Source organism: Seriola lalandi, unplaced genomic scaffold (assembly GCF_002814215.2).
Source record: "Seriola lalandi dorsalis isolate HSWRI2012SDOR001 ecotype SW California unplaced genomic scaffold, Sedor1 jcf7180002054571, whole genome shotgun sequence".
NCBI lineage: Eukaryota > Metazoa > Chordata > Actinopteri > Carangiformes > Carangidae > Seriola > Seriola lalandi.
This window is the reverse complement of record NW_019525124.1, coordinates 407,179-423,977: the sequence shown is the minus strand read 5'-3', so window position 1 is coordinate 423,977 and position 16,799 is coordinate 407,179. Positions and strand designations below refer to the sequence as shown.

Genomic DNA, 16,799 nt, shown 5'->3' with positions numbered 1-16,799 from the left:
AGCTCCAGAGAGAAGCCTGAGAGAGGAAATGTGAAACTACACTGAGATGGTTTTTGGTTCTTAAAACCACTAATATATCTTCTTATGGATCAACACTTCAAAATAAACCATCAGAAAAGTTTAAAATATGGACCTATAACTGTGAATTGCTGGTGCAAGATGGCTAAATGGCATTATGCCGTTAGCTTATTAGATACTAATAGACCAGTAGTGCTCAAAGTGGGGCCTGGGACCTCCAGGGCTCCTTGAGGGGGTTCCGAGCAAAAGGGGAATCATTTATTTTCACTATAATTCCATCTATAAGTAACACGATGACAAATGACAATGACAATGTATGACTATTTTGACCACGAGTTTCAAACACATTCTGTAATACAACATATAAAAGAAAAAATCTCATCAGAGGGCGGTCTATGGTCTTATTTGTGTCAGTTTAGTCCTTGATGTGAAAAAGTTTAAGAACCCTTGCAATAGACAAAGCCATACACAGTAATCTTCACCCTATAGTAAATGAATATGTAAATATGTATAAATATGTATTGTTAGCTGGTGTCACTAAGTAATAATGTTCCTTGTATCCGCCAGGTTCCCTGCTGGAGAGCTCCAACATGATTAGTAACCTAAGTGGTCTGCACCCCAGTCAACGCATGGGTGACCTGTCTTCATGTGAAATAACGCTGCTGAACCAGCTGAATGAGCGGCGTGACAGCACCACCAGCACCATGAGCTCAGCCTACACCTTGAGTCGCCGCTCTTCCGGTATTTCACCCTGCTATTCCAGTCGTCGCTCCAGCGAGGCGTCTCAGTTTGGCGCTAACCGCCACAACAACATCAGCTCGGCCGACTCCTACGACCCGATCTCCACTGACCTGTCTCGCCGCTCGAGTGAGGCCAGCCACTGTGGAGGTGGTGGTGTCAGTGGTGGAGGTGGAGGAGGTCTCCCAAGCCTCCTCAGTCTGACACCAGCTCAGCATTATCGGCTCAAGGCAAAGTACGCTGCTGCCATTGGTGGAGCTCCACCCACACCTCTCCCCAATATGGATCGAATGAGCCTGAGGACCCGCATGGCCTTGTACAGTGACTCCCAGGAGGGCTCATCGCATCCGTTCCATCAGCCACCCTGTGGAACTGCACCCCGGCGCTGCAGTGACACTGGGTATGGCACTCAGAGCATGATGCCCCATGAGGTACCCACCAACCTTCCACGCCGTGCCAGTGACCCAGTGCGTCGTCCCACTGACCATCTCTCCTTTCCAAGGGTGCAGCGCTATAACAGCATGAACAGCATGAACCCCATGAATGGTCCATCTGCTTCAGAACACCACCAGGCTCTGGCTATGCAGGGCTACACTCGCTCTGATGGCAGCCTGCAACGCTACCCATTTGCCCCCAGACCACCTAGCATCTCTGAGAACGTAGCCATGGAGAACATGGCAGTAGATGGGATGCTGACTGGGGGGGAGCAAAGTGGGGAGGATGATATGGTGCTCCCAGATGATGTGGTGCAGTACCTCAGGTCCCAGAACTCTGGCCCGTCAGGTCACACCTCGGGGCAAGTGGACTATCATCCTAACAATCAGACTCAGGGCTACCAGACAGGCATGGCCCCAGCAGCATCATTTTACGCGCAGAGGAGAATGGCCATGGTGGACGCCACCATGACTCAGTCTGGCCAGGATCTGACATTCTCAGCACCATCAGACAACATGAACAAGAATAACATGCCGGTGCAGTGGAATGAGGTGAGCTCAGGGACTGTGGACACCACAACCAAGCTCTCCAGACAGCAGCAGCATCCTCTCAGGGGGAACCTTGCTGTCGTTCAGCATAGGCACAATTTAGGATCCTTCCAGGCACAAGGTCAAGGCCTGGGCAGCAACCAGCAGGTTGTGCCTATGAGTCAGAATATGACTATGCAGGGGTACGCAAACCACAACAGCCAGAGGCTGATGAACATTACCCACCAGCAGAATCAGCAACAGAGGCAATGCAACAATGTGAACTTTAGTGAGCACATGAGTCCTCAGCAAGGGTATGGCCAAGAGGCAATCCCTAACTCTATGGCTGGGAGCACTAGTGTGAGATCTACCCGCAACAGTATGGCAGATCCTGAACTGCAAAGTTACAGAGCAAGGACACAGGCTGATGAGTATTCTCATGTGAATCAAGTGGATCAGCAGCAGAATTACAATGTTCTCTCCCAGCAGCAGCAGCAGCAGCAGCACAACATCCATACCGGAGGCAGAGGAATGTTACAACCCCGGCCCCCCACAGAGCCCAAGTCTATAACCAGACAACTCACAGGGTCTGGCATGATGCAGCCAAGCAGAATACCCAAGCCAACTGATCTGAGCCACAGTCATGGTAATGACACCTCAGAGGCGAGCCCAAAGAGGCCCAGTGGGTCAGTGGCCCACAACAGCAACTCTGAAAATGCGAACTCTGCCGTGTTCTACACAGGTCAGATTCATGTGTTTGAGCCAACTTCTGTCAGCTTTGATACCCCCATGTCCCCCTGTGTCAGCCAGGCTCCTGCCAGCAGCAACACTGCAGCAGCCAACATGGCCTCCCCAGGAGTCAACCAAGTCTCCAGCAGTACAGTGGATTCTTCCACTGGTGGATCTGGTGGCACAGAACATGCCCAGATTGACTTTGACACCATGCTTGATGATGGAGACCACTCCAGCCTAATGTCGGGCACCCTAAGTCCTGGCCTTCTGCAGAGTCTCTCCCAGAATTCCTCACGTCTGACCACCCCTCGCAACTCCGTTACCCTTGCGTCTGTACCGGCAGGGATTGGCAACATGGCTATTGGTGACATGAACTCCATGCTCACAGCTTTGGCAGAAGAAAGTAAGTTTCTCAATATGATAAGCTGAGAGCAATCAAACCTCATCACCAACCCATTCTTACCATTTGTACATCAGGAATTTATGGACTACACGAGAAAGCACTGATTGAACAATGCAAAACTGGTTATTTCATACATTTTTGTCTTTATTGGCCATAGTAATATGCTCATCTTGTAATATTTGCTTCAGATTATAATATGTTACATTAAAATTGAATAGTAAGTATAGCTAGGGTTAAGGACCATTTTCTATCATCATTTGTTAAAAAGCCATAATTTTTAGCTACAAATATATGATAGCCCAGGGTATATGAATGCATCTACAAACAACTGCCATTCAGTATTTGCTGGTGTCAAAGCCCTTTACAAAGTGGTGCACTGAGAGCAGTTCACATAGTGCCTTGCTGAGGACTGAGCGTGACATGACAGTTACCAGGAAATGGACACGACATGTAGATATCAGATAATATTTTCTCATGAAGACCTTTATGTGTATAGATTATAATGTATGGTACTTGCTTTAAGTTATGCTATAGACGTTTGATGTTTGAACTAGGGCTGTCAAAGGTACAGTATCATATCAACACCTACTATTAATTCACAAAGGATAATGAATGATTTTTTTAATTTGATTTTTTTAATGACATCAATAACATTTTTGTTTGTTTTTTTTTCTTGAGAATTGTAAAACATATTCTCACAAGGCTAAGCAATAGTTTGCTGTAGCCTCTGTGTGCACAGCTCAAAGGGACTTGCAGTGCTAGCCTTGAACTTACAATATAAAAAAGAAATGAAAATTAATAAGAAAGATTAACTTTTCATTTGTGACCAGGTTTAAAACTATCACATGATTTAGAAGGACAGCTATAGTTACATATGTAATTTCATATCACAGAACAACTGTGTCCACCAAACCTGCTGGTGCTTAAATCAGTAAAGGTCCCATATTGTGTTTTGTTTAAAGTGTTGATCCATAAGAAGATATATTTGTGGTTTTGAAAAACCATCTCAGTGTAGTTTAACATCTCCTCTCTCAGGCATCTCTCTGGAGCTCTAGTAACAACAGGTCGGTCAGCCAATCAGAAGAGAGGAGGCTCTGAGCTGAGGACAATGACTGCTTTGTTGTGACATCACAAAGTTACAGAAGTCCTGATGGCTGGTTTTAAGGCTGAGTTTCTGAATACAGGCTGTGTGCATTTCTCTGTGGACTGAGGCTTTGATACTTTCACAGTATTAATATAGAACCTAGACCTGCTTTATAATCAAACAACACATGGACATCTGCCTTTAGACTATACGGGACCTTTAATATACATGCCTATTATGAAAAAACTATTAATTGTCATTACAGTTTCCAATATATATACACTTAATTACTAAGCAAAGAGTTTCAATTACAGTTAGATTGTGGAATAAAGATTTATTTTATTCTGAACAAATTATGCTTTTTTTAAATTTGATTTAAGTCAATATGCAGTAATTTCATTCAACCAGACATTTGTATTTGTTTGTAATTAAAATAAAGCATTTGACAGCCCTAGTTTAAACACGTGGTTGTACAAAATCATAGTCCACAGATATTAATTGCTTTTTGATCATGGTCTGAGCTCTTGGGGATGGCACTGATGAACACTGAACACATTTCCTTCTTTGCCCTCTGGATCAGAGGCACTAACTCTCCATGGTCCCATCTCACAAGGGTAAATAATTGGAAAGGACAAGGATATGCCTCTGTGTTAGTCTATCAGGGCACATGAACCCCTGTGTCTGATGAAGAGCATTCTCTAAAAGAATATACAAGTACCTCTGTGTGTTGTCAGCAGAGATCCAACCCTAATTAACGCATTCATACCGCCTCCCCTCACTGCACCCTATACCTCCCCTGGGTTCTGGATGAACTGCAGAGAGCCCAAGAAGGAACTCCGACTTTGATAATGAAATCCTGCTTCTGACAGGATTGGTGAACTAGCCCTCCGAATTCCTCAGTTTTATTATGTTTGCTGAATTTCTAAGTAGCCTTTCAAATGTTTGTGTGTATGCTCCCGTTCACTTTTACTATGCTCAATGTGTGTGGGTTTGTATGAGTGTGTATATAGCTTTTGTACATTTCAAATAAACTATCTCCTTTTTTTCTGTTTAAATCCCTTAGTTGTGTCTTCTTTGAAATCACATGGTCTGTGGTCCCCAGAGGCAACATGAAAGTAAGACCAGTATCCTACCAGTGAAATCATGCTTGGCATGTTATCACAGTTGTAGAATACGGTACTAAGGGCAAGCACCAATATATTCACTGTAACTCCAGTGACCATGTGTATTAAGGGTGCACACTTTATATACATACAGTAAAGATGATTCTTAGAACCACATTTGTATGAAAGGAATAACTTTGATATGAAAAATTGGTACACAGTGCAAAAATGTGGTTCCCATACAAACAGGTAAAAATAACATGTTTTAAAAAATAATTATCATCACTTTCCAAACAGGAAATAGGACTGGGTTGAAAAAAATCGATGTTCCAATTCAAGTCAATTAATAATCCGATATCAGTCTATAAAATCCTGCGATCAACAATTATAAGGCCTTTTACAGTCTCGTGTGGATGTGTGTAGCTGTGACCCCCTTTAGTTTTGTGGGATCACCCTTCTCGTGCAACAAGATCTGGTCACGAGAGAGACAAAAAATGGCAGATGCAGCTCCACTGAAGACACAGATATGAAGACAGATGTATGGTTGTGTGTGTAATGTACACATTAATATTTTTAATAATGCACCAGGTTTGAGGAACAATTTACAGCATTAGTTGTCTGAGAATCCCATTCATATCCAAGCAAAACTGGTATTGTAACTTAAATATCTCTAACACGATCAACTGAATCGATTCAGGAAATCAGTGACAATACTCAGCCCAAGTGATCAATAACTGGCAGTTGTTAAAAGAATGGTTTGTTCATCAACATGGTTTGGCATAGCAATTATACATCTTTAATCCTGCAATAACAGATTTCTTTTGGCCACTTGGGGGCAGCAGAAACAAGTCGTGAACATGACATTGACATATCCACTTAAAAGGTGATGATATGTCAAACAGTTGTTTATTTACACATCCAGCAGTTACGGAGTAAAATTATCATTGTCATTTTGTGTCAACCTGTTGAATGTCCTCCCCATGAATGACCTCAAAATCCTCCTTTCAAGCTCCATTTTTGGTTTAAACCAACTACTGACGGTGTTATCTGACTCTTGAGCCACAAATTGCACCACCATTTGATGCTGCGTAGGCAGTGTACAGTGGGTTTTTAGAGTTTTTATCACTGAAAACAGCTGCCTCCTTTGGCAAAACGGATGCTATGAAAGCAGTGAGAGTGACAGTCAAGTTGTTGGCTGAACCACTTAACAGGGGACTAAAACTCAGTAAAACGCTCTATGGAGCCAAGGGGAGCTGGAGCTGCAGATTCAGGTGATATTCCACAACAGGTTCATACAAGTGAGCCCTTTCACGCAATGACATCGTTTATAGCTTTTGGGAATACGTTTTTGTGATTAAATAAGCATAAAACTGGAAAAAGCTAAAATCAGCCACTAATTAACATGTTATTTTTTCATTTGTTTCATTTGTACAAAAACCAAAGTGTAAAACAAGTTATGGTTCTACATGGGATTATGTGGATTACTTGGCTAGACACAGTCACATATATCCCCCAGTAAAACCACAACGTGCCACCTTTACACTTTGGTTCTAACTTCATATTTAAAGGTCTGAGAATAGTATTTGTCTTGTCATCTTGCTCTCAACAAGAATGCGATCAACCCCATTTTATATATGGATTGTTCCTTTAAAGATATTTAACGAATATGCCAAACCACGTGGAGCAGTGATAGCAAACAGACCATGTTGAATTTTTGAAAAATGGCAATGAAGTCTTTGACTAATCATTGTCCTAGGCAATTCTATAAAACTAACATAAAAGTCTTATAATAAATTTGCACCCTTGATTCTCATGCTCAACTGAGCCAAGCAGGACAGCATCATGATAGGAGAGGTTGCAAACAAACCTCTCTTTTAACCCTATTTATATATTGTTACTGGAGTATAAATGAACACAAAATAATTAATTAAAAATAATTTCTGTAAATACCTGTTACTTTTTGCACACTCCTTGCCGTTGTCTTAGAGTCAGGTCGCTTTAGATTGTTGCAGCCATGCATTAATAATAGAGGGGCAACACTTTTATTTTGAAGCCGCATCTTTCCTTTCAGTGTATCTTCTTTGATGTTCTGCTAATGAAAAGACAGTGTGTAACTTTCAGTAGTTGTGCTTTTTTTTTTATATATATATATATATATATATATATATATATATATATCCATGAACGAAAAACATATAAAACACAGTTTCTAAAGTTAGATGGCATGTTGTCCAAAATTCACAGTGGCAGGCTGGTCCCGAAGAAATGCGTCAAAGGGCAACATAAAATGGGAAAGATCAGAGAGGTGAAAAAGTGGTGCAAGAAAAAGGAGAGAGGAGAAGAAAAATCAGGAGAGAAAGAGAGAACTACTGTAAAGAAGGACAGAGCAAAGGTTGCAGAAGGTGAGAAGCAGATAGATATAAGGTAAGGAGATGGCGTACAAGAAAATATGTAATAATAAAATCTTAAATGATAAAATAAAATATGCAGAATGCTAAAAGAAAGAGAACAAATCACCTTTAATTTGACAGCAAATTCAGATGGGGTCTGGTTAAAGTGAAGCCCACTGATTGCTTTTGCCACTGGAATTTCTTATTCTCTTAGAGAGAAGATGGGAGAAAAATAGCCTCAGGGTAAAGAGTCTCACCAGAGAGGAGAACAAGAGGTTAGTGAGGCAGAAATGGATGGTTAGACAAAGCACACAAATGAAGAGAAATGTGTGCCCTGAAGCACATGACTTCATACTGTAAAAGGGAACAGACAGTAAAGTACATCTGTATGTGAAACAGTGAAGGGATCATCAACGTGTTTCCTTGTCAATGCTTACATAAGAAATTTAGGCTTTAAAAGAAAAACGGAGTGAGATTTGACACCCGCTCTTAAAGTTGCATTTTCTTTAGCTTTAGCTCAAGCTATTTGTCACATGTTTGACATGATATAATCTTACAAATTTAAGATGGTGAACATATTGGCAAACAATGGCCATAAGAATTTGACATGGTGACCAAAGTTGATAACATGTTTGCTAACATGTTAGCAAATAATGACCTTACAATGTTAATATGGCTAACATGTTAGCAAACAATATCCTTAAAAAGTTGATATGACTAACATGTTATAAGGAGTTATGTCTCTTTAGTTCTCTACTATGTTCACTTGCGGGTTGCCAACTTCCATCTGTTTACCATTTACTGTAGGTGGCAAGAAACCACATTTGGCAGCAGAGAACATTTACATACAAATGGCCCTTTTAAAATAGATGAAATATTCAGCTACATACACTGAACAAAGAATAGCCTATCAGGAGCAAAACCTTAAATCACCCAGTCTGATCTTTAATAATTGGTGACCATAAACTGACCTCATAAATTCTACTACAGATTTTAAATAAATAAAAAACATACAGTTTTCAGTTTGTATAGCATATCTGTCCAACATCTGTCTACAGTAATTGAATTTGTTTTCAGTGAAATACCATCATTGAGTATTTATGATGACAAGGTCACTACTAATACATTACAGAGAACTACTGCTCTAAAAGAGGACAGAATTGTAGTCCTAGTACCAACAGCATGAGTCTTGTTTTAAGTCCATCCCTTATCAGTGTGTTCTAACATTACAGTTGTATAGAAAAGTGCAAGTGTCCGTTTGAATGCACTTCCCATTTAAAGCAGCAAAATCATGTAGTCTTATTGTTATCCAAAATGTCAGGGAATGTGGAGCAGGAGGGAAAGGGAAGTATCCTCTCTCTGACTGTGGAATCCACTTCCTCTCAGTTCAGCTGTCCCTAAGTCGGCCAATATCACTGCACGGCTCTGAAGTGCCGGTGTCCGTCAAGTAGAAGGCATTCAGTGGAAGTCAGCTGTCGGTTGGTGACATTCGCACCCTGCACCATGGTTGTCACCAGACAAAACAACACACATCAGAAGGGCAGAGGGTCAAGTGGATGAAAGATTGTTATCCTCAGCTGACCCTCATGGAACAAATGTTCTGTGGAAAGCCTGAAAATAGCTTCTCATACAGTAAAGTGCTCATAGCTTTAAAGTGCAAATACTAGCATGGTAATGAAGCACAAAACAGTCAGCACTAATCTGAAATGAATGATACAGCAGTTACTTTGCTGACATTTCTAGCTTTTTATTTGACGGTCCTGCAAGAAAGTTCATGAAAAATCCTCTATACTTTGATGATCTAACTTATTTGTCTCTATTTGGCCATGCTAAGTTGGATGGTAATGTCAGTTGGATCCTACTGATCTTTGCTTATTACCTGACGTTTCCTCTAGCAGCACCAAATTGACACTTTCAGTGAAATGTCGCAACAACTACCGGACTGCATAGCCTTCAAATTTGATAGAGATTTTCCAGATTCTTAGAGGATGACTCCTAATTACTTTGGTTAAGGAGCACCATCATCATGTCAAAGTTCTCAACTATCCAGTGAAATATTTGTAACATGTACCTAGTGGATGGGCTCATAATTCTGTTGAAGCATTCACGTTTCTGAGTTGATGAATGTAAATGACTTTTGTGATGCCCTGACTTTTTATATATCATCACCAGTGGGTTGATGTTTTTAGAATTTCTGTTTGATGGATGGCCAATAAATAGCTCAGACATTCATGTTCACCCTAGGATGAGTTGAGATTTCATCTAGCACCATCATCAAAGTTTAGTCAGAAACCAAAGCTGACGCTAAAACTTTCAACTGGTTTGTGACTAAATGTACCTTTAAGAACACACACACACACACACACACACACACACACAAAATTTAAAACTGATGACGGCCCCGTCAGTCTCAGTCAAGCATGCTATTACACTTAGGTAAGTAAGGTGGTGACATTTACAGCTTTCCTGCATTGTTACTGCACACATTAGCATGCTGATGCTAGCATGCTTCACAAAACTTCCAGTGTGAGTGTAGACTCCTGGCATGTCTACAGGAGGTGTTCCAGTCACTTTTTTCAGTTGCCCATCTCACGAGCATCTGACAGAACAGATTTAATTTATCCAGCTGTCTACTGTACAACTAATTACTTAACTTACATTTATTTTATAGTTCTATAAAGTTCATCTGTCTCTTTTTTTGTCTTCATTCATTTATCTATTTTTATTCCTAGAGCCATGATGTTCACCGGTTTCCAGTGATATGTAAACAGTGTTCATTCATTTAATTAGACATGCTGCTAAAAGCACTTCTCAAATCTTTACCAGCCTCTATATCTTTTTGAATATTTTGAATATACAGTGGGGTTCAAAAGTCTGAGACCTTGTTTAGAGGATGTAATACTGTGCTAATGTGATAATAGGTTAAACAACACTAAGGTCACCAGACACTCTGTATAACTGTGTATCCACTAATGCTGATGCTGCACATGTGAATCTAAATTGTTTTTGTAAAATTTTAATGAAAATGCAACTAAAATCCCATATGAAATGTATATTGAATAAAGAAGTGCTGGAGTGTGTCACAGTATGCTCTTTGACCTTTGAGGGCAGGTCATCATAATAAAGCGATTCACAGGCTGGGACTGTTGTGCCTTTCTCCCCTAGCTTGGCTCAGGTTTTCATCAAAGGCTTCCTGCGTTGAGCTCCGTGCCGACTGAGATCAGAGGGACGTGACCCGTGTCTGAGTCAGGGTTACCTACTGCTCCAATAGAGCTTAGGCCCATTCTGCTGCTGCTAGCCCAAGGGCAGAACGTGCCCCACTAAACTCTGGAAGTGCAAGAATTATGATCAACTCGCACAGAGCCTAGGGGATATCTGTGATGAAGGCCAGCATTGTGGCCTTCCTCGGGGGTGTGGGAGTCCAGGGTCAGTCCCTAAACCGGATCATGACCTCTCCTAGGTTATGCTCTATCGCCAGGCAGACTGGAGGTCAGATGCTCTGAGAGCTTCGTCATGAGTGGGCCGTTGAGGAATGCCATCATTTGATTGAAGTCAGGGGGATCTTCTGATTAAAGGATCATGTGTGTGTAGGGAGTGGATGACCTTGTCTTAGCTTTTGGTCAGTAAAATTTTGAGCTTCTCTTTTATGCTCATTTAGACTTTTTAGACCTTTTCCTGTTGTAACTGGCTGAAAGAATGCACACCCACTTATCTCCCTCACCCACTGCTCTTTCCCTTTGAAATGAATGGTGTATCAGTACTCACAAGTCATTCTGATTATTAAAGCATAACTGTGCATTCAGTTTTGTCCGCTGAATGCCATGCCATTGGAATAAAACGTTCCTGTATGCATTAAAAAGTTAAAGATAGATCTGTTATTGTGGAAAAGAAAAAATGTTCAGGGTAAAGACCACAGGGAATATGGGCTGTTCAGTTTTTGCTAATGTTCCTCTGGTTTGGCTCAGTCACATTTCCTGGAGGCCACATTGACCGGAGCGCCACCTCCTCCCAACACTGTGAAAACCCTTTCATCGCTGCATTTTGGCTTCTTCTGAACAACACTAATAGACCAAAGGAGTTTCCCACCCTAAACCTGAACCCTTGACCTTGTTTAGGGGCTGGGAGACCTGAGTTGTAGTTGATGCTGATGGACTAGTATTTTTACATCCACAACACTTGTAATTATGGAGTGGAAATGGAGACTACAAGTACAGTTTGAATAGCGGAGCATAGCTGAGAGACAGTGGAATGACTGAGCTTCAAAAAAAAGCCTTACATGTAAATTTACCCTTACAACGTCGCAAACAGATATTTTAGCATGTTTGTTTTCCATAATCACACAGGTCAGGGATCCCTTAAAAAGAGCTCAGCACGGAGATAATCTTCATACCATCATAAATCAGTGGAACAAAGAGGTTGATGGTGCCATGAGGAATTTTACAAAAACCAACCACAGGGTCAGTTACCTTTAAGTCCCAGCTTGTGATTTGAATATGAGGCCTGGCCATCTCACAAGTATCATATATTCACCCTTTTTCTCCAGGGCTGGAGGCAGGAGAGGGGGGTCTGATGCAGTGAAAAAAAAACCGCCCAGACAAAACACAGATTGTTTCCTTCCATACAATGCATAATTGTACTTGCTTTGCACTTACCAAATAAAGTTCCTCTCAGCAGACACAGCAGATCTGTGTAGAATGGTAAAACCGCTGTGGTGCTCTTCAAAGGAAGGAACAAGTGTTGCATACATCCTGGACATGATGCCAACATGTGGGATGCTGTCTATTTTGAGGAACTGCTGCTTCCCTCTTTCTCTCTGTCATCTTCTTGTGTCATTTTAAACCACTGTAATTTGGTTAAACTACATCTAAAAATGCATAGACATTTGCCTGTCTACGCAAAAGGTCTTTAACTATTGCCTGGCAGATGGTTCAGGCTGATCTAATTTCACATAGTTGGTACAAATCAAATTTTGTCACACATGAAAGGATGGACAAGTGCCAAAACCTCATTGTTTCATTTCAGCAGATCAGAATTTTTAAAAAATCAAGTCATCAGAGTTTCATAGGTGATACACTGTTGCAAATGTTTGTAATAGAGTTCCAGTGTTGTCCAAAAACTATTAAATGCACATCAATGAGCCACATCATTGAACTTTCTGACATGTGTCTTCATTACCACGAACACACACAAGTTAAGTCATAAATACTCTCCAGCACAAAAAATGTGTATTAATACATGATGGAAAATAGTCCCTAACAAATGTTCTATTTAGTCCTGTTTGAATAACATTTGCTAAAACTTAAGGTGCCCAGTTTTTTTGGAAATGACTGAGCCTTTTTAAAAATAAAATGATATACATGTATTTGTGACCTGTTTTTAAACCCGCAGTAATTATCTGTCTGCGTCAGTGTGAGGCTCTTTTTCTCTTTGCTTGGGTCAGGTTGGCGAGGGTTGAATCTTATTGTCATGGCTGTCTTCTTTGGATCCTCAAAGGTTCACTTGACTCACTCGAACATCCTACAGCATGTAGGCAGCCCATGCAGCAGTCCGTCGTCTATACAGAGATCCGGTGCCGGATGAAAGGAGTGCAGCAGCACGTCAGACCGCTGCATGACACCGTAGTCCCATCTTGGGTCCAGTCCACACAGCTGAGGCAGCTGAGGCTGAGGCAATGTCCTGCCACTGCCGTCCCTGCCGTTAGCTTAACATTCCTTCAGGGCTGCTACAACAAGCTAACTGTTGCATTGGCTAACACAAGTAGATAGCTAATGCTTTAAAACGTAAATCTGAAAAAAGGCCTATATGAAATGTAATTTTTTAGTGATGTACTGAAAAGTAGTTCACCATTTGTTATAATTTCTTTTCTAATGCTGCTCCAAAATGAATCTATCACTTTACTGCCTGTTTGTCACGCTCACATATGATACAGTGTTAGAGAACTGCAGATGAAATTTGAAAATTATCAGTGGACCAGTGCAATGTCAATATTGTATTGTGGTTGTTGATTGGTTAGAGAGGAACTCCTCATTTAATATGTTTTAAATAAAATTGATATGAGAGCCTTGCCCTAATTTATGCTAAGACATTTTAATGTCAGAATGTTCTGAAGATCTGTGGCTTCTGAAAAATTGATCCAATATTTATTTCAGTGACTTTTGGGTGAAAGAGTCGGTCATAATCTTTGATCACGTTCCCTTCTCCCATTGGAGGGAACAGACCTGCTGCTGGTTTCCTAAAGGGGCGGGGAGGTGGAGAAACCCACAGTTACAGGAAATGATTGTAAGTGCGCTGTCTCCTTTCTCAACTGTCTCTGCTCTTGCCTCTCAAAAATAGAGGAGGGACAACCTCCTCTGCCTCAGTGGACTAGCCTCCTCTGGATATATTAAACACTAAAAAATGAAAATATTCTTCTGAATGAAAATGTTTTTCTGTCTCAGACACAGATGAACAACAGTGCCACTGGGATTTGCTCTTGCAGCATTTTAAATGTCCATTGCACCTTGAACATGCCTCATTTGATAATCCCTTTAACAATGTAAACAAGAGCACATGAAAACCAAGTGCTCTCATTTTACACCATCTTACAAATCTGTGGTCACTAAATAAGTCATCAGGTTATGATTATGTTATCTTATACCAGCTGTCACTCCCTCCAGGGAACACTATGATTCGCTGTTACTGGTCGCACAAAATAAACACACATTCATATTACAACAAACTACAAATGTGTAAATATAAACATACACGACGACATATAAGCATGTAAATAAACAAACCTCGCTGCCTGCACATGACCAATAGGGAATGAATGGACCAAAAATAAATCTTAAAAACAGGCAGTGTTTCACCTTTACCTTAAACTTCAACAGAGTACAAAACTAGCTTTCTGTCAACTTCACGTGTTCCTCCCAAGGAAACTGTTACTACTTAAGGTGTTTCTGTGAAACACAGGCGCAAACATTTCCTACGTCCTGAATAGAGCCAATACAAATAAAAGAAAATTCTTGAAAATAATTCACATAAATATTGTGTGAAAAAAAAAAAACATCAAATGACAACATAAATATATTTCAACCATTCTTTGACCTTGAACAACCATATAGGACGTTTTTTCAACCCTCTGCTACAACCCATAGGAGTGTCTCCCGAAACAGCAGGCTATACCGACAGCAACATACCTACGTTTGTCGCCATGGTTACTATAATAACGGTCATGGCTTGGTTATGTTTAGGAAAAGATGATGATTAGGGTTAAAATAAGTACTTCCTCAACATTACACGGTCTTTGTTGTCATGGTTACAATATAAACTGCTACTTTCACATGGGAATCGAACGCCGCTCTCCTGTGTCATATTCATCCATCCACCACAACTTCTTCCTGACGTGGACTTTGTCTCTCTTTATACTACATTACTGCACTTTTCCCCTATTTCCTGTCATAAGTACTACGACAACTAGATGTTTCCTAGCAACAAAACCTAACTATGGGTCATAATAATCTGCTGCATAGACGACCTAAGGGTTTGTTTTATATACTACCGTATATTCTATTTTGTGCAAATAAATATCAATCTGGTGCTAAATCAAATAAAATTTAAAAATTAAAAATATTATTAGATGCCTATATTTTCATATTCATGTACATACATTATTATACACCATTCAACACAGTTGTTTCTGTTTTTCTAGTCATTAAATTAAATATTCTATTCCTCCATAGATGACTACCATACATGTATTTTGTTCATAGCTGTATCTTTATAAAAGGACTGAAGAAAACACACTCACCACTGGGCTTTTAGTGTACCTTAGGTACAGTGCTAAAGTCCTCCTGATATCTGGGCTTTTAGCACTTCAAAGTGTCAAAACCTCCCATTTTAGGTGACAAAGCATTATCACACGTCTAATCTCCGGCTACATGCGTAGGGGTGACTAAGAGCATCGTTTTGACTGACAGCAGCATAGTCCTGCTAAATGCTCATATAGCCAACATACACCACACAGCTGCACATCTATTCTGAGCCAACCATCACCCTCGACAGATCTGAATGTGCATCAGAGAACACTGATCCAAACATCAAGCTCTATTGCAAAAGCATTTAGGTGTCTACTTATACTAAATCCATTGCTATCATCCTACACTTATGCGTAATCATTCTGCTGTATATCCAGGAAACCACCCATTATATTCTGCAGCAGTCTGGCAATTTTGGTCTTGAAGCAGGCTCCTCCTGACTCCATAGACTCCTGAGAACGTCAGACGTGGACTAAACAAAGTCATATCAATCTGTTGTAATCACTGTACCACACACTTCTCTGATGTATGAACAAAAATACTGTTGTTGTAGCGTTAGTTGTCATAAACATTGTACTGCACTGGGAATTTTTGCCACACTGACACCTTGACTATTGTGTTTAAAGTTCCTCAACACCAGCAGCCTCTGTATCAGAAGTGTGATGGTCTATTGTTAAAAAAAAAAAAAAAAAAAAAAAAAAAAAACCTTTTGACAAATACAATTTCCCTCACTGGCCTCATTAACTTCTTTTTGCTGTTTATTTCTTTCCAGCCAGCAAGAAGCTTTTGTTAATAATACAGAGGACGTTGGACGGTAGTGTTGGTCTGTCCGATGACTGGTCAGTCCACCACAGGCTGAAATATCTAACTATGCTAACTCTCTCTCTCTGTACTGACAAGGCTTCAGGTTTATTTAGCCCCGCCCCGAAAGTTGACAGGATTGGTTCCTTAGGTTTGTGACGTATGAAACTCTGGCTGTTTGAATCTGTTTTCATGAGACTGCCATTGGTTCACTGCAGTTTAAAGTGGAAACACTCAGTCATGGTGCTGATGATTATTTCACTCATCACATGTCTTGTATTATATAAAAACATCATATGGACATTAACAAGGTTAACAACACTTGATAGTCATCAGAGGGGTCTTTGAGGTTACGTTAGGGAAAGATCGTGGTTTCAGTTAAAATATATTGAACATGTTGTGAACTTTTCCTGCCTTAGCCAGGTGCCGCTAGAGCTCAGCACAGCCTCAGAGCCAGTGCTAAATGTTGGCTCAGCAGCCCTATATATATATATATATATATACACATACATACATACACACACACACACTCGACACTTACTATCTTCATAAAGGACATGATTTTCCACAAAATCTGATGTGATTTCAGGAGCAATTCTATTATGTACAGAGCACCACCATCAACAGCATCTTAATCCCCTGCAATGACTGATCATACTTAAAAAAAGAAAAAACATTTAGAGCTTGCATTCTACTCTTTTATCTTATTATTCTAACCAAAAAGTAAAACAAACCTAACCAGTAATCAGAATAATATGTGCATTTTCCACGG

The 16,799-nt window shown here is 40.5% G+C and overlaps 1 protein-coding gene across 1 annotated transcript in view; it reads left to right on the top strand.

Moving 5' to 3' along the window:
• The window catches only part of gli2a (GLI family zinc finger 2a), a 98,914-nt gene extending 93,922 nt beyond the window's left edge, over positions 1-4,992 (top strand). The window contains exon 14 of the mRNA XM_023417078.2: positions 586-4,992. Coding sequence (XP_023272846.1) covers positions 586-2,879 — 2,294 coding nt within the window. The 3' untranslated portion in view covers positions 2,880-4,992. The remainder of the gene's footprint in view (positions 1-585) is intronic.
• Positions 4,993-16,799: the final 11,807 nt, after the last annotated feature.